Source organism: Cydia amplana, chromosome 10 (assembly GCF_948474715.1).
Source record: "Cydia amplana chromosome 10, ilCydAmpl1.1, whole genome shotgun sequence".
In the NCBI taxonomy this organism is placed as follows: Eukaryota; Metazoa; Arthropoda; class Insecta; order Lepidoptera; family Tortricidae; genus Cydia; species Cydia amplana.
Window position 1 is genome coordinate 2,039,314 of NC_086078.1, and position 19,385 is coordinate 2,058,698.

At 40.8% G+C, this 19,385-nt stretch overlaps 1 protein-coding gene across 1 annotated transcript; it reads left to right on the plus strand.

The window, feature by feature from the left end:
* Window positions 1-5,413: 5,413 nt before the first annotated feature.
* On the plus strand, window positions 5,414-19,138 carry LOC134651663 (uncharacterized). Its single transcript, XM_063506763.1, has 10 exons — window positions 5,414-5,626; window positions 7,194-7,425; window positions 8,636-8,781; window positions 9,855-10,047; window positions 10,215-10,354; window positions 10,392-10,520; window positions 12,023-12,151; window positions 16,150-16,272; window positions 18,432-18,589; window positions 18,994-19,138. The coding sequence occupies exons 1-10, from the start codon at window positions 5,561-5,563 to the stop codon at window positions 19,133-19,135; spliced, it is 1,458 nt and encodes a 485-aa protein (XP_063362833.1). The 5' UTR covers window positions 5,414-5,560; the 3' UTR covers window positions 19,136-19,138.
* Window positions 19,139-19,385: the final 247 nt, after the last annotated feature.

The window sequence follows — 19,385 nt, forward strand, 5'->3', positions numbered from 1 at the left end:
TCAGTCGCCAGTTGGTACTGCGGCAAGTTTAGTAGAGGGCCTGTATGCTGGTATATAGTACTTACATGTAATCTCCAAGTGACATTGAAGTCCTGTAGCAACCCAACGGGCTCTCCAGCATAGTCCAACAAGGGAACATCGCAAGGCGCCAAAACTCTCGGCTCCAACTCGATGTACATTCTTGGTAAAGTTGGCGGGGCCTTTAAATCGGCCTCCCGCCGAGATAGCTCGCAGGCCTCGAGGTTGATGCGGGCCCAGCCGGCGACGGAGGCGCGCCGCTTGCGGCGGCTCGTGGTCGCGGCTGAGGGGGACTCCGCTTCGGCCTCGGGGTCGGCCTCGGCGTGCGATGTGTCGTGAGTTTCACTGGTGGGAATGACAGACTTACTATATCGGTAGGCTTAGTTAATAAATCTGTTACAACAAGTTATAAGGTATCGATCCTGAATCTTAAATAGCCGATAGAAAAAAGCTTTATGTCTACGCAAAAGAGCGAAAAAGACGACTTTTTCAGTTAAAGAATTTGTAATCCATAAAATGTAGCGTATTGAGGACTGATTAATCAAAATAATTGTGCAATGTTCCATTGCAGGATCTAGACTGATAAGATCACATCATTCATAATCACCGCTTTGCAATTGTGCTGGAGTCAGATAACCGATTATATGATCCTGCCAAATCGAAAGTTTGATAAAAGGTGCGTTAAATACAACCTCACAATATTGGGAGAACATAATATTTAAAAGTTTTTCACATTCTGACACATCACAGGATCCAGGGGACACATCGCCAATCTATTAATATCAACTAAAACTAAACTGTCTACCTGTAATACCTGTATCATGCTGTAAAATTGTAAGTAAAATACCTATCTCTCTACCTTGGGTGTCTAAAAAAAGCATGTTGCCGTAAAAGGCGTGAATGAATAACTAAATCGCTTTCTGAATATCTAACACAAGACTTCAAAACTGAGTCATGAACCTCCCGGTGCATACATTAAAATGTAATATTGTCGCCATTTTCGCTAGACGCTACTGTATAGGCTGAGTGATTTTTTATCTATATGACATAAAGGCGAATAATTTTAGTTTTTTTTTTCACAAAATTATTTCATTCTATCTCAAATTTTATTACGTATTTGTGATTTTAAGCCATTGTTTGCCGAATATTTTACCAGCGGATCGAAACGCAGAATTTTTATACAATTGTCGATAAATACTAATAACTAAAAACTATGTATTTTTATGTTGTATTTCCTGTTAGAAACATAATTCATCTTTTTTTTTTCGATAATTTGCATTGTCTTCAATTTGCATATTAGTTATCTGTGTATCTTCTGATATCTTCTGGTTTTGCATTTAGAAAAAAGATAGCAAAGTTTATCCAAGATGTATGATAAAGCCGGTACAATCTATATTGATACTTATGCTAATTGTTATAAGGTAGATAATTCATGATTAAAATCGTAGATTATTATTGCATGAAACCTAGTCGAAGCGTAAGGTATTCTGTAAAATGCATGAGACTGAATGCCCAGGACAATGGTCAATGAATTCAAAATTAATGTCTACGAAAAATTATGTAAGCATGCAAATTTAATTTATAGTCCTCCTCATCGATTTCGATGATGGCGACCCCAGCAACTATGGATTACGACTGTTATTAATTTATTATGGGCTCTAATGTGGTTGGCCAGGCCCAGCTTGGTCCGACGATTTTGCAGGTGTAACAATAAAGTTGGGGGGCATGTGTCAAGATACACGGACAAAAGGTGGACTAAAATTGTGACTGGATGGACAGGACCACCAGGAAAAAGATATAAGGGTAGACCACAAAAGCGCTGGTCAGACGATATAGTTCAAATATGTAGTTGAAAAAACAGGAAAAAATTGGATGAAACTAGCTACAGACAGAAAACAATGGAAGGGACTCGAGGAGGCTTTTACCCAATAGGGATCAGTGAAATGAAATAATAAAACAACGTATAAAATAAACTAAAATTATATTAAGCTTAGAATAAATTGAAAAGTGGAAAAATTACTGCCTTGGGTGAGACTTGAACTCACGGCCTCTGGATCGATACTCCAGCGCTCTGCTATCTGAGCCACCAAGACCTCATCCATAGCCAGCAGCATAGAGGCCGTGAGTTCAAGTCTCACCCAAGACAGTAATTTTTCCACTTTTAAATTTATTCTAAGCTAATAATAGCATCGTTCGCAGACGTTTCTGCTTATTAAAAATTAAAATTATATTTTACCAAAAAAACTGGTATATTGTAAACTGTACAAATTTCGCTGAAATAAATAAAGCTGTAAAAAAAAAAACAATAAAGTTGACCAGACTGTATTAAGAGGGCTTCGGTCTCTCTTTACGTTGTTGGCGTTTGGCATCTAGATATTGAGGCGGTTCCATCTAAAGCCGCGTCTCCATTACGCGCGGCGGCCGCGCGAGCATTGTTCGACCGCGACAATCCTGTATTTTGGCTCGCGAGCCAACTTTGGCACCATCTTGAACTATAGCGCAGCGGCCGCGCGCGGCAGGCGATCCGACGATCGATCACATTATATCACAAAAATATATTATTCGGAACGAAGTATAGCCAAATAGAAAAATGATCTGTTGCGAAAATCACTACATTTATTGTTCCATAGAAACTGTTCAGTGCCGTATAATTTAATTAAAGTATGACACTTTTCATTATCCATGTATGCGGCCGCGCGAGCCAACTGAAATATATACACATCCGTCCCAACTGCGCGCGAACATTCCTTTGCCGCGCGTCGAAACACCGACAATGAATGGTTCGTCGCGCGTCGGGTTCGAGCGCGCCAATGATCGAGTTGGCTCGCGAGCCAGCCCGGTATCCATTGCGCGCAGCTGCCGCGCAAGCCAATGTTCGATAGTTTGCCGCGCGATATGGAGACGGAGCTTTAGGTATGGAAGAGTGTGATGTTTGCTTCCAAGAGTTGTGTTTGTTTGGTGGTAGCTTTTTTGTATGAGAAAACTATTAAATAGTTAACAATGTTAAGGCAAAATTGTATAAGCCAATGCAAAATGGTACCACTAGTGTTCAAGTTCAATCTTAGGTATGTGACTTACGTGTTTGTGTGTAATGACTCGCTGCACTCCAGCACATGTTGGTACAGCAGGTCCACCTTCCGTCCGTAGATGTTGGCGCTCTGTTGCAGCAGCAGCGCCAGCTCTGCAAAGTTGGGTGCCACCACTTGTGAGCCGGGTAGTTCCGCTTCGAGCGCGTGAAGACCTGCCTCGGTCAGGTATTCTTCCAACAACTGTGGAATAGATTGATTAGTTATGTTATAATTTGAGGTGTTAACCCCTCCTTAGGACTGTCATATTAAATTGCAGTATAAAAAGTGTCCTTGGTGCTATCCAGGACTTACCTATACCGCGAAAAGATATGCACTGCCTTTTGCCCTTTGTCTCGTCTTGGCGGGGACACGACCATGCCCCCCAATTTTAATTTTGAGGTTCAAAATGTATCTAAATTTGTTAAGTTTGTATTTGTGTGATGGAGGAATAAACATCTTAACATACAAATTTTCACAATACTGAAGTCAAACGCCTATCTATACATGATTTGAATTATGGAAAGGATAAATAGGTAAATGACATTATTTCAAAACTATAAAAATATCTTATGGGGAAAAAACTCCTATGTAGCAAAATAATAATAAAAATTATGGATTTATATTGCAGTATTATAATAATGCAGTTTTAGTTACCAAAGCATACATGATGACTGAATGTTTACACATGGTTTTAATATAGGAATGGCTTTGGATAGATCTCTGTATTAAGTATAACTCAGCATATTTCCCCAACAACATTCTAACCTAAAACAGATTGATATATTATTATTAGAAGCAATTGGAGATATGCACCATTTCAACTCTCAAGTTACACTTGATGCGTCATTGTTAGTATCCAAATTTGTGTATAGTCTGCAGCAAGCTCCGTTCCCCATACAAAACGACTAGCTAGATTGCTCTGAAACTTTGTACTTACAACAGAATAAGTTATATCTATGCCTGTAATTAGTTTATGTAGCTTCAGATACCATTGTTAAGATATACAGCGAATTTAAGTTTTTCATACAAAACTTGTTTTTGCTCCATTTTGTTTGTTTTATAAGCTTGAGCTGTGTGCAATGTTTCATTACAATCTAACACATAGTTTTAAAATGAGAACGAAACTCTGTTTGTACGGGAAGGTGAAATTCGGCCTAGCTTGCTGCGGACTCTTAAACATAACAATGTAAGTACCTACTTTCAAATTTGTTTCAATAAACTTGAAACAACTGGTAGGAAGATAATATATTATGTATGTCACATATGTAATGGATTATTGATTTAGAATGGCTGTCAACTTTTATGTATTACCAAAAGTAACATGTTATTGTTTTGATAGGCATAGTTTTTAGTAACAATGTTGACCTATATGAGATTTCGAAATATACACTAGATTGATGCAATATGAAAGTTTAGTATGTTACATTATTAGCATTTGTTATCAATGCAACTAGTACACATTGCATAGGTGCATGGTGCCGCTTCAGCCCGGGCGGGGCGGGCGGGACACGGTGGGCGAAAAATTCACAAAGGCTCTTTAGAAAAGCTCCTGGCGGGAGCGGGAAAACTAAAGCGGGGGGGCTCAGGCCCGGCTCGAGGGTACTCACTCACCGCGCATAGGTCCGTGTCGAAGCTGCGGCGGAGGTCGCCAATGGGGCGCATCAGCTCCGCCACGATCTGCTCTAGCCTCTGGGAATTCATACTCCACCGTTTCTCCCGCCGAGATATTAGGTCCCTGCAAAAAGCGTGCGCTCATGGATAACATATCTGACAAGCGTCGCGATCGCGGGCACAACACGACACAACTGAATGTGAATACAATACACTAAATATAACACCACACGATGGCGCGAAAGTGACAAACACTCGTTCGCGCACTAACAAATTGCACTTTTACACCTCGGGGCTTTTTTGTTTGCCGTAAATAATTACCTCTGCCGATCCTCGTTATCGGCGTCCATTTTAGAAACATGAAATCTTATGGTTATAAGGAGTCTAATAACAACGGTGGCCATTTATTTATGTTTTCGCGTGAGACAGTCCATGTTCGCTGTCAACTCGTTGCTCGGTGTTCGCTGTTCGCGATTGTGCAACCTTGGTTAGGCTTGTCTATGGATGTTCTACATTTTGCTTGTTTATTGTTCAAATAGTAATCAAATAATTATTTCACAATAATAGTATCCTAATAATTAATGATATTTATTTGAATTCTGATATTTAAAAGATAAATAATAAAATAAACGTAGTAAAATTGTTTGGTGCTGCCATACTCAAATAATTTAAGGAAGCCATATGAAAAAAACAAATGTCAAACGTCAATCAATTATAACAGCAACGACATATTTGCATCGTTATCGTTAAACAATTGCTCTAAATAAACACATTTATATCGTAATTAGTAAATGGTACGCAGTTCGCGAATTTAATCAATAAAAGAAGTGATCCGGTCGCGTTTAAAATTTCATCGAGCCAACATGGGGATGTCACGCTGCTATTCACTTATGAAATGTTTGCTGATACTGTTTAACATCGTATTCCTGGTAAGATCTCAATAAATCTTAACTTATCAATGAAAACGGTGTCAAAAGTCAAGTGTGTCGTTAGATATACTGATGTTGTAATAGTAACTATAGTTATATAGGATTAATTAGTGGATGTTATGGTCGTAGCGCGTATCGCGGAGGGCGCGTTGAAAGAATCCAGATGCATTGAGTGCCGGCGGCATGCATCGCCGACCCGCACCTCATTAAGTCTATATTAGGAAAGCTTCCTGGGCACTTCCTCCCCATTATGTAGTCCACTGCCGTCATTGTTTATTATCTATAAAAACAAACATAGCAGGTGCTACATATCTACTTTTATAGGGAAAGTTTTTATATTTCACTTCAGTATATTTATTAATCAGTTACTTTGGAATATAAGGATGTTAATTTATTACTTAGTAGATAATGAGTTTCAGTTAGATATAGTATAGTATAGTATAGTGTAATGGTATAGTATTTGGAATTTATATATATCATAAAATATTTTTCTAAGAAATCTGGCTCACAAAGTTTTTTTAATAGAGCTATTTATTGCATAAAATGCATAGCTGCAGTTGATTGATATGCCACTTTCGCCTGCTATAAATAGGTGTTGCAACCGGGGCCATTACCAAACCAGTTGTGCATGTTTGTGTGGGAGGCACCATGCTCCAACAATGCACTTTGCTGTGACAACACTGGATTACTCAAATAACTAGTTTTAGATTTATGTAAATCCTGTATGAATAAAAAAAACTATTATTTGTTTTTATTTGTAATTATTTTGAATGCAGTTTATTAAACTGTTATTTACAATTGCATGGTCCTTTTTGAGACTATCTATTTTATGTGGTTAGTTTAACATGATAGTTAGGAATAATAGTTACGAAATTAGGAAAAGAAAGTTTATTAACAAAGAAGAGATAAACAAAGTAAGCATAAATTATCAAACTTTTAAAACACTTCAGACATTTACACATTATTCTGGTTTGTTTTTTTTTCCTTTAAAAACAATTGAGTTAGATGACTTGCCTTTAAAAATAAATGAGTAGAATAATATAGCTACTATTTGGCTTTGCATTAGCTTTTTCACAAGCATTGTCTTAAAAAAAATATCGATGTATTTCAATGTAACAAAAATATGTGCTACCTATGTTTTTTTAACATACAGGTTGCACCTCTTTTAAAATATCAGCAGCTTCTTTAAAAAATATCTCTTAAATCGATATTAATTCAGAATTAGGAAGAGCAATTAGTTGTTTGTGATCAAATACTTGTTACGAATTTAAGTTATTTTTATTTATCTTCATGATTTTACCCCTTTTTAATATTTTCACAATATCAACCTTCGTGCATTCCGACAAGGTTCACGATGGCGCGCCGCACACGATAGGCGTGGCGTTCAAAGGGTACTAGAGGGACTATTGCGAAAACCGTTTTTCGCAAATTGCGGGGATCTTTCTCTTTTACTCCAATCGTAATCAATCCAAGGCGTAATTAGAGTGACAGAGTGAGAACTTCGATTTTCGCGGTTATAGCCCTGAACTCGATGTTCTCGTGTTTTGACTATGTCAATATCTTGCAGGTGATAGGCCTAGCAGCCTGCGGGCTGAGCGTCTGGGCCCTATGGGAGGGCGGAGCCTCCGCCGGCGTGGGCGGGACCGGCGCTGGCGATGCCGCCGCGGCTCGAGCCGGGCTCTGCGCCGTGGCGGCCTGGGGCGGGGCGCTGGCGCTGGGCGCTATCGCTGCGTTGTGGGGAGCGGCCCGTGATGCCCCGTCGCTGTTGGCTGCATCTTTTGCGCTGTTAGCGCTGTGTGGTGTGTATTCACTCATTGTAGGTTTAGCCCGAGCGTGTAGTCTAGCAGTGTTGGCCGAACGTTAATTGCAATTGACCATTAACCAGTACAAATTGAACCGTAAACCGTAACGGACGATCACAGTTTACGGTTCAGTTTACGGTTAATGGGCAAAAATAGTCAATTGCAATAACGTTTCGGCCAACACTGTAGTCTAGGCTCTATGGATGGTGCGGGGCTCTTTGGGACTATTGTCGCTATTTGGGATGGAGTTAGAGAATTCCCGGTTCCGGTACTGTATTTGTATAAAAAACCAGTACCGGCTGCTGCTAAAGCTGTAGTACCACGATCCCGACTATCGGGTCGTCCGGCCTGGGAACGAAATCATAAAATACCCGATAGTCGTGTTCTTGGCACTGAATGTGTTCGCGAATTTCAGTGACTGAAATACGCGAGTTAAACTATAAAATTAGCTTAATCATGTCATCATCGTTCAATTTAAGAGCTGGGCTCTTGTCGGTGCAGCGTGATGAAGTTGTCTCCACCTTGGTCGATCCGAAGCCAGCCCCTTAGTGTCCTGGTACGACACGGCCCCTATATGCTCCTTCACTTGGCTCATATAACTTTTTCATAATCATGTAAATATATTAAAATCTAATACCTTTTTAGGGTTCCGTAGCCAAATGGCAAAAAACGGAACCCTTATAGATTCGTCATGTCTGTCTGTCTGTCTGTCCGTCCGTATGTCACAGCCACTTTTCTCGGAAACTATAAGAACTATACTGTTGAAACTTGGTAAGTAGATGTATTCTGTAAACCGCATTAAGATTTTCACACAAAAATAGAAAAAAAACAATTAATTTTTGGGGTTCCCCATACTTCGAACTGAAACTCAAAAATATTTTTTTCATCAAACCCATACGTGTGGGGTATCTATGGATAGATCTTCAAAAATGATATTGAGGTTTCTAATACCATTTTTTTCTAAACTGAATAGTTTGCGCGAGAGACACTTCCAAAGTGGTAAAATGTGTGTCCCCCCCCCTGTAACTTCTAAAATAAGAGAATGATAAAACTAAAAAAAATATATGATGTACATTACCATGTAAACTTCCACCGAAAATTGGTTTGAACGAGATCTAGTAAGTAGTTTTTTTTTATACGTCATAAATCGCCTAAATACGGAACCCTTCATGGGCGAGTCCGACTTGCACTTGGCCGCTTTTTTCAGGAGTGGCGGAGGCAGCGGCGGCGTGTTGGGGCGCGGCGCACCTGCCGCAGCTCCGGCGCGCGCTGGCGCAGCGCCTGCACCACGCCGTGCGCAGCGAGTACGGCCGCGGCGCCGCCACGCAGCTGCTCGACACCATCCAGGCCGAGGTATACTTGTAAAATTGCACAATAGATGGCGCTGTCCTATCGGCTACTCCGCGGTATTAAGCCACGCCCAATTCTACGAACCAGATTTTTGTGAAATTATCGACTGACTAGCGACCCGCCCCGGTTTCGCACGGATTAACAAATTATACATAAGCCTTCCTCTTGAATCACTCTATCTATTAAAAAAAAACCGCATCAAAATCCGTTGCGTAGTTTTTTAGATTTAAGCATACATACAGACAGACAGACAGACAGTGGGAAGCGATTTTGTTTTATACTATGTAGTGATCATGTACGCATTCCACGACTCTTCTCTTTCCGAACAGGCTCTATCGTCTATATCAGCGGTCGGCAACCTTTTAGCAGTCAAGGGCCACATAGTAGTTAACGAAGTATTTATTTATTTATTTTATTTTATTCTAAACATTATACATTGTGTCGAATAGTAATACATGCATATAATTAGTACATACATTAAAAACTAGGGTCAAATATACCAAGTACATATTCAAAAACGAGGCCTTAAAATAGTTACATACAATTCCCATTAAAATATGTCATACACAATTTCATTGATACGAGTATAATAATAAAATTTAATACTTCTACAATAATAATAATAATGTCAACAATAGATCAATAGGTAGGTATGACATTTACATTTAAAAAAACCATTAAAATAAATAATAAAATTTAAGTTAACACGTTAAGTAAGTTGACACTGGCCGCACTTTGTTAATATTTATGACTTTATCAGACATTGTCATTTGTCAATATTACATACAAAATAGCCAGGGACGCTCGCGGGCCGCAAGTGACAGGTTCACGGGCCGCGGGTTGCCGACCGCTGGTCTATATAAGCTGCTTTTATGTCCCAACTGCTCAGATTCCATAAAATAATACATCGTTTGGACATTTTTGGGGCAATCAAACTGTCATTTTAGTGATCGTCATTTGCTTGCCCTTATCCGTACCTAGAATATGCAAACAAGGTTTCTAAACTATCATTTATTGTTTACCTTTTGTTATGTTATTTCTCATTAACAACTACTTATATTACACTTGTTCCCTAGCTAAAATGTTGCGGCGCAGAAAGCGTCCGCGACTGGCAGAGCTCGATGTGGTCCCGCGCCGAGGCCGGAGCCTCCGACGCGGCGCCTCCGCAGCTCGACGACGTAGCCTTAGACCTGTCTGTGACCGCCCCTAACTCTTACTACTACGTACCACCTTCGTGCTGCTTGGTGAGTTATATACTCTGTATCTTTAGTAACTAAGCAGAGCTCGGTGCGGTCTCGCGCCGAGGCCGGAGCCTCCGACGCGGCGCCTCCGCAGCTCGACGACGTAGCCTTAGACCTGTCTGTGACCGCCCCTAACTCTTACTACTACGTACCACCTTCGTGCTGCTTGGTGAGTTATATACTCTGTATCTTTAGTAACTAAGCAGAGCTCGGTGCGGTCTCGCGCCGAGGCCGGAGCCTCCGACGGGGCGCCTCCGCAGCGCGACGACGTAGCCTTAGACCTGTCTGTGACCGCCCCTAACTCTTACTACTACGTACCACCTTCGTGCTGCTTGGTGAGTTATATACTCTGTATCTTTAGTAACTAAGCAGAGCTCGGTGCGGTCTCGCGCCGAGGCCGGAGCCTCCGACGGGGCGCCTCCGCAGCGCGACGACGTAGCCTTAGACCTGTCTGTGACCGCCCCTAACTCTTACTACTACGTACCACCTTCGTGCTGCTTGGTGAGTTATATACTCTGTATCTTTAGTAACTAAGCAGAGCTCGGTGCGGTCTCGCGCCGAGGCCGGAGCCTCCGACGGGGCGCCTCCGCAGCGCGACGACGTAGCCTTAGACCTGTCTGTGACCGCCCCTAACTCTTACTACTACGAGGGGCGTTCAAAATATTCTCGGTATTGATATCTTACGACCTCTTCTAAAATTTCTTTCGTTACTGGCCGCTAAGGTTTATTCATTGACATTAAAAAAAAGTATAATTCGAACCGAGATAGTCTTTTGTTTTTCTGCAATTGCTGAACAAACATGAACATCCTGTGCGAATTGACAATGTTAACTAAATTAGAACATCGATGCGTGATAAAATTCTTGACAAAACAGGGTAAAAATCAAAAAACCATAAAAGAGGAAATGGATTGTGTTTACCGTGAGTCTGCTCCTTCTTTATCTACCATTCAAAAGTGGTCCAGCGAGTTTAAACGCGGAAGGGAGAGTATTGAAGATGACCCTAGACCTGGCCGGCCTGTAGTAGCTACTTCACAAGAAAATATTGATAAAGTGGAAAAACTTATATTGGAAGATGGTCGAGTGAAGGTAAAATCTATAGCACAAGTAACCAATCTCTCTATTGGTACCGTACATGATATTATACATGACCATCTTAATATGTCAAAAGTAAGTGCAAGATGGGTTCCGCGAATGCTGACTCGGCTTCAAAAAGACATGCGTGTAGCTTGTTGTTCCGATTTTATTGACCTGTGCGGTGAAAATCCTGATGAGGTGCTGCAAAGAATAGTTACTGGAGATGAAACCTGGGTTCATCATTATGACCCAGAGAGTAAACAAGAGTCCATGCAGTGGCACATTAAGGGTTCAGCTCATCCCAAGAAGTTCAAGGTCATCCCTTCAGCTGGCAAGGTCATGGCCACGATATTTTGGGATTGTGAAGGAGTATTACTAATCGATTATAAAGAAAAAGGTGTAAATATCACAGGACAGTACTACGCTAACATTCTACGTCAATTAAAGGATGTAATTAAAGAAAAGAGGCGAGGAAAGTTAACCAAAGGTATTCTGCTTCTGCATGACAACGCCCCCGTCCATACTGCTCATATTGCCAAGGCAGCTATTGTTGAACGTGGGTTTAAAACTGTTACTCACCCACCGTATAGTCCGGACTTAGCCCCCAGTGACTTCTTTTTGCTCCCCAATCTTAAAAAGGATCTGCGTGGAAATAAATTTTCTGACGATGAAGCATTGAAGGCGGCAGTGGAGGAGCATTTTTACACGAAAGATAAAAAATATTTTTACGAGGGATTAAAAAAAATAATTGATCGATCTTTTAAGTGTATGAACATAGGGGGGGAGTATATTGAAAAATAAAAATATCAAACTTTTCGTACTTGTTTGTTTTCATTCTCATACCGAGAATATTTTGAATACCCCTCGTACGTACCACCTTCGTGCTGCTTGGTGAGTTATATACTCTGTATCTTTAGTAACTAAGCAGAGCTCGGTGCGGTCTCGCGCCGAGGCCGGAGCCTCCGACGGGGCGCCTCCGCAGCGCGACGACGTAGCCTTAGACCTGTCTGTGACCGCCCCTAACTCTTACTACTACGTACCACCTTCGTGCTGCTTGGTGAGTTATATACTCTGTATCTTTAGTAACTAAGCAGAGCTCGGTGCGGTCTCGCGCCGAGGCCGGAGCCTCCGACGGGGCGCCTCCGCAGCGCGACGACGTAGCCTTAGACCTGTCTGTGACCGCCCCTAACTCTTACTACTACGAGGGGTGTTCAAAATATTCTCGGTATGAGAATGAAAACAAACAAGTACGAAAAGTTTGATATTTTTATTTTTCAATATACTCCTCCCCTATGTTCATACACTTAAAAGATCGATCAATTTTTTTTTTTAATCCTGCATAAAAATATTTTTTATCTTTGGTGTAAAAATGCTCCTCCACTGCCGCCTTCAATGCTTCATCATCGGAAAATTTATTTCCACGCAGATCCTTTTTAAGATTGGGGAACAAAAAGAAGTCGCTGGGGGCTAAGTCCGGACTATACGGTGGGTGAGTAACAGTTTCAAACCCACATTCAACAATAGCTGCCTTGGCAATATGAGCAGTATGGACGGGGGCGTTGTCATGCAGAAGCATAACACCTTTGGTTAACTTTCCTCGCCTCTTTTCTTTGATTGCATCCTTTAATTGACGTAGAATGTTAGCGTAGTACTGTCCTGTGATATTTACACCTTTTTCTTTATAATCGATCAGTAATACTCCTTCACAATCCCAAAATATCGTGGCCATGACCTTGCCAGCTGAAGGGATGACCTTGAACTTCTTGGGATGAGCTGAACCCTTAATGTGCCACTGCATGGACTCTTGTTTACTCTCTGGGTCATAATGATGAACCCAGGTTTCATCTCCAGTAACTATTCTTTGCAGCACCTCATCAGGATTTTCACCGCACAGGTCAATAAAATCGGAACAACAAGCTACACGCATGTCTTTTTGAAGCCGAGTCAGCATTCGCGGAACCCATCTTGCACTTACTTTTGACATATTAAGATGGTCATGGATAATATCATGTACGGTACCAATAGAGAGATTGGTTACTTGTGCTATAGATTTTACCTTCACTCGACCATCTTCCAATATAAGTTTTTCCACTTTATCAATATTTTCTTGTGAAGTAGCTACTACAGGCCGGCCAGGTCTAGGGTCGTCTTCAACACTCTCCCTTCCACGTTTAAACTCGCTTGACCACTTTTGAATGGTAGATAAAGAAGGAGCAGACTCACGGTAAACACAATCCATTTCCTCTTTTATGGTTTTTTGATTTTTACCCTGTTTTGTCAAGAATTTTATCACGCATCGATGTTCTAATTTAGTTAACATTGTCAATTCCCACATGATGTTCATGTTTGTTCAGCAATTGCAGAAAAACAAAAGAACATCTCGGTTCGAATTATACTTTTTTGTAATGTCAATGAATAAACCTTAGCGGCCAGTAACGAAAGAAATTTTAGAAGAGGTTGTAAGATATCAATACCGAGAATATTTTGAACGCCCCTCGTACGTACCACCTTCGTGCTGCTTGGTGAGTTATATATTAGATCGGCCGAAGTGGAGGCATATAGTGAGTACAAAAGTGCGAGCCTTTGAAGAACAGAGGCGAGTGGAACTCGACGCGGAGCGTGACGAGTTAAAGGCCCGACCACCTGCGGTCATAAACTACAATTTTGTCGGAGGGGTGCTGACCTGCGGTGAGTGTGGACGTACATTCGCCGCAAAAATAGGCTACGTCAGCCACCTGAGAGCTCACGATCGTCGCTCTCAATAGCCAGTGAATATCCAGTCGCCGAGGCCGGAATCGGCTAGGACAGGATGATGATGATGATGATTAGAAAAAGATTATGCGATCTTGAAGTGTCTTTTAATTGAAAAACGCCTTTTTTTATTCAGTAACTATTACTTATGGAAGCAAAAAAATGTAAAAAAATCTTATATGATTCATAATTGTTACATATTTGCCGTGACTTAAAAGTGTTTTTCAATAAAAAGACGCTTCAAGATTGTTAAACGAACTAGTACTTGTTTAAATCTTAGTGTTAAGACTCTTAAGGAGCCTCAATGCGCCTCCCCAGCTTGCAAATGTAGCCTTAGACCTGTTTGTGACTGCGCCTAACTCTTATACTACTCCATCGTGCTGTTTTTTGAACTATACGTATACTCTGCTTCTGTGGTAGTAACAGCGACAGTCGGTTTTTTACAGGAGAGGCTTGCACGGCGTCAGTGCAGTGCCATGTCGGTTACCACTAACCTAAGTAATTATACTATATGACTTCTTTGGGTTATATACTAAGGAAAAAGTACCGCAGTACAGTCATCAAGGATTCAGGTTAATCATAAATAAAGATGGCGCTATATGGATATATTATTAATTATTATATTATATGTGAATGCACAGGCAGCTTAAAGCTGATACGTGCATAATGTCACTTGTGTCATCTGGGGTTGCTACTACTCTGCGTCCGTGTCAGTTTCAGAGAGTCCTTTCAGTCTGTCATTTATGTGATTTATGTTGCTGAATAGGGATGATGACACATATTGAATTTTATAACAAAATCTAGTAAAATAGATAGCAAACAAGCAATTCATTACAAAAATCTGGATCTTAAAATAAAATTTGGAAATGTTACAAAAATACAGGACCTGAAAGTTACAAAATTAAAGTTTTTTTTTAACTTCTAAAAACGATAAAAGTAAGGCTACCATTCGATTCCTTACATTTTATCCAAAAAAATATTGTATAGCAACTATACAGGGTGGATTTTCTTTTTGGGTCAGTGAGGGCAGCTACCAGATCCCGTGCTGCTACGAGAAAACGGTCTAAGAAGACCTTCCCTCGATTTCAAATTAATGAAGATTGGCTTTTACAGATTTTGGAAAAAACATACAGGGTGCGAGAAAAAGGTCATTTTTGACAAACTTTTTTTTTGATGCCAATCGATCTCATTCCTATTAAGGATCAAAAGCTTGTATGGAACCAAAAAAAAAAATTCCGGCTAGAAAAGCCACAAATCGAGGAAAACTTTTCCCATACAATTTGTATGAAAATGAAAACTTTTATTTTTCACATGCTATTTTTGTATGCCAATCGATTCCATTCCTATCCAGTATCAATAGTTTCTTTGGGGTCAACTTACGGTAATGTACTAAAAAGCCACAAATTAAAGAAAACTTTTTCCATACATTTACTATGGAGAACATGTGAAATTTAATTCACATTTTTCTATCTGGGCAATCAGTCCTGTTACATTTAAGGACCATAATACTGTATGAAGACATTGCTGTAGGACTGATGGGCGAGATAGAAAATTGAGAATAACATTTCACATTTTCCCCATAGTAAATGTATGGAAAAAGTTTTTATTAATTTGTGGCTTTTTAGTACATTACCGTAAGTTGACCCCTAGGAAACTATTGATACTGGATAGGAATGGAATCGATTGGCATACAAAAACAGCATGTGAAAAATAAAAGTTTTCATTTTCATACAAATTGTATGGGAAAAGTTTTCCTCGATTTGTGGCTTTTCTAGCCGGAAATTTTTTTTTGGTTCCATACAAGCTTTTGATCCTTAATAGGAATGGGATCGATTGGCATCAAAAAAAAAGTTTGTCAAAAATGACCTTTTTCTCGCACCCTGTATGTTTTTTCCAAAATCTGTAAAAGCCAATCTTCATTAATTTGAAATCGAGGGAAGGTCTTCTTAGACCGTTTTCTCGTAGCAGCACGGGATCTGGTAGCTGCCCTCACTGACCCAAAAAGAAAATCCACCCTGTACATATACGCAATATTTCACCGACAAAATCGCATTTTTCTTGTTTTGTCCATACTACAAGATGGGCTCTCAGAGACCTTGACGTCACCGTTCATTTATCGTTTTGTTAAGGGCGTTTCGCGAGTGAAGTGCGACTGTCGGCCTTTGACTACAATTTCTGACTTTTGTTTTACTTTAATCCCATATAGACATTTGTTCCTAAAAACAAACCCGATCGATTGATACCATAAATGAAAATTAGTCATGTAGCCTATTGTTAACAATAACACGGAACTTTGTTGTTCAGTCGACGGAGGAGGGAGGCGACGCGGCGTCGTGTGCGGAGGCGCGGCGCGTGCCGGCCGCGTCGAGCGGCGCCGCGGGGCTGCACCAGGCCGCCTGCGCGACTAGAGTCATACACGCGCTAGAGGTCTGTTTGTTTACTGTTCAGTCGACCCTTCATGTTATCTGTAATTAAAATAGTTGAAATTTAGCATACCTTCACCACACTCCGTGACAATCTTATAGGGAATATTACCCGGAACTGCGTAGGAGTAGCTACTACCACAATTACTCACAATCTGAGGGTCTACCGCAAACGAGAGAGTCGAAAATTTGTTATCTCACCTCTCTATCACTCTTACATATTCGAGCGATAAAGAGGCAGATAGCCGAGTTTCGATTTTCGCGTTTCCCGGGAGGCCCTTTATAAACAAACCGCCTTGATGTATCAATGTTATACTTTAGTTCTGCGTTTGGAATCCACTTTACAAAATTCACAGTGATAAAATAGAGAAGGTACAGAGAAAGTTTGTCAAGGCAATTGAGTATCGCACTGGACATAAATACATAGACTATACCACCTCCATGAAAAGACAAAATACTACTTTATTGAGTTCTCGTCGCGAACGTATTGATGTCTTGATCCTCTACAAAATTATTAATAACATCATCGATGCCCCTTCGTTAATACACTCTCTTTCTTTTAGAGTACCCCGGCGTTGTGAGCGAGCTTGTAGAAAAAAACCCCTCTTTCATATCCCCCGTAGTCGTACTTCATATGCAAAACACGGTTTCATTAGGAGAGCGTGCAGGCTTTATGATGAAAAGTTTCAAAATGTAGATATTTTTCTTGAAACACTATCTAATTTCAAACGATTATCTTTACAATGTATTCAACAGGCATTATAATTGTTAACTTTCAAGTTTTCTGGCACTGTTCATTAATACACCGTTTAAGTATGTTTGATTTATATAGATAATTCATAATTCTTATGTATTTTCATATTTTAATGTTCAGGTTTATATAATCCAATTAAGGAAACTGTAAGTCTACTACATTACTAAATGCTATTGTATCCAATGTAGCAATACGAGACTGTTTGTTTCTAAATAAAAAAAAAAAAAAAAAAAAAACTTGTCAAAAAACAGGTTAAGGTACAGTACATACGTATAAGTTAGGCTAGGTTCACACGGCAACGTCCTGCACGTTTTTTCACGTGTTCGATTTTAAACGTACAAACAGTCGGGTTCGGGTTCACACGGTAGATTTTCATGCGTTCGAACCGTTTTCACGCCGAATAGCGACAGTTTTCACGCAGTTGTCGCAGTGGGCAGACGTCTGAGATGGATCCACGCTTCATCGTACTTTTATATTGGTATCGATGCCGACAAAGGTTTCGCCGCCGGCAAAACGGAAGGTTTTGGGTACATTCCATAAATAAAGAATAAAAGGTTGGATCAAATACTTTCATAATTTCCTTCCAAGCCGCTTAAATTGCGACACGATTTTTATAAATATCCCGCAAAACGGGATTTTGTTCGACTAAATTAATTAATAATTCATTAACTATCGAAGATTCGTCAATCATTTTTAAATAATCTTGAAATCGCAAACAAAATACGTGCGTTCCCGCCAAAAGTTGCTCTAGTACTATAGACGCTTGTTCGGTTGCTTTTAGATAAAAAACGTATAACGTCGTGCCGTGTGAATGAAACAGAACTATACTACTCGCCACTGCAAACCGAATACGTTAAAGTTCATTCGATTTGCTTGACAAGTCCGGTGAGTATCCGTTTAAACGTAAAAAGAATGTACGTTTTGTTGTAGTACAAACGCCGTGTGAATGGTTCTATGTCTATGCACAATGTATGTACCACTATTTATCCGTTAAGACGTATACTGCAACAAAACGTGCAGGACAATGCCGTGTGAACGAAGCCTCACTCTATGGTTTACGATGGGTGCTAGTGCTGCACTCTGGCGGCAGAACATTGCAGTAATAGGTACCCCCTATTATATTGTATCGATTGACGGCGGCCATAAGAACTCGGTCATATAACGTTGCGTTGCTACGTTTATATTAATAATAAGAAAATATATTACAATGTGTTATATATTTTCTTATTATATATAACAATGAAAATATAGAAGACCTTAGCAACGCAAGCCTCGAGGTTGGACTGAAGATGAATATGTCAAAGACCAAAGTCATGACTAACGGCATAAAACGTAGGATTGAGGTAAACGGAGAACACATTGCATATGTCCATGAATACCTTTATTTGGGCCAAATAGTCTCTTTCCAGGCGCGACAAGGAAAAGAGGTCGACAGACGGACCGAGAACGCCTGGAAGAGCTATTGGTCCATGAAACACCTCATGAAGGGAGACCTACCTCTGTCTCTCAAACGTAGACTCATGGACATGTGCATACTTCCAGTCCTCACCTATGGTGCTCAGACTTGGTCTTTGACGGAAGCTCAGAAGTCCAAACTCGGGGTTTGTCAGAGAGCTATGGAGCGCAGCATATTAGGTGTGAAACTAAGGGATCGCATCCGGAACACCACGCTGCGCTCTAAAACTCAAATAATAGATGTAGCTCGAAAAGCGGCCAAGTTAAAGTGGGACTGGGCTGGTCATGTCTGCCGCATGCCGAATGACTTATGGGCCAAGATAACCACAGAGTGGGTGCCCCGTGAGTCGAACCGGAGATCCGGCAGACCTCGTCGGCGATGGCGGGATAACTTAGACTCCTTTTTGAGCGACTGGCCAGATGTAGCTCAAAATCGGGAGGAGTGGAAGAAGAGGGGGGAGGCCTTTGCCCAGCAGTGGGACACAATAGGCTCGCAATAATAATAAATAATAATAGTAACAATGTGTTATGTTTCCAGTCGGGTGCGCGGCTGCCGCTAGCGGTGGGGGCGGCGCTGCTGGCGCTGCACGCGCTGGCGCTGCTGCTCGCGCTCGCGCTCTGTCTGCGCGCGCGCCCCGCCCCGCGCTATAAGGCCTAGGACCACCACCAGTGTAAGTATAGTTTGTAGCTTTCTAATACACCCCGAAGGCTAATCCTATTGTCTATTGTCATAGAGAAATATAATAAGACAAGAGTGCTCACTCCATACATCAGTTCAGACTATTAATTTCAGTGTCGACATCTAGCATCAAGTAGCGGAACTATCAGTAATGCTACTTGACAATAGATGTAGCACTGACCGGAAAGTCTTATGCTGTTGAGATAAGACTTTCCTGTCGGTGCTACAT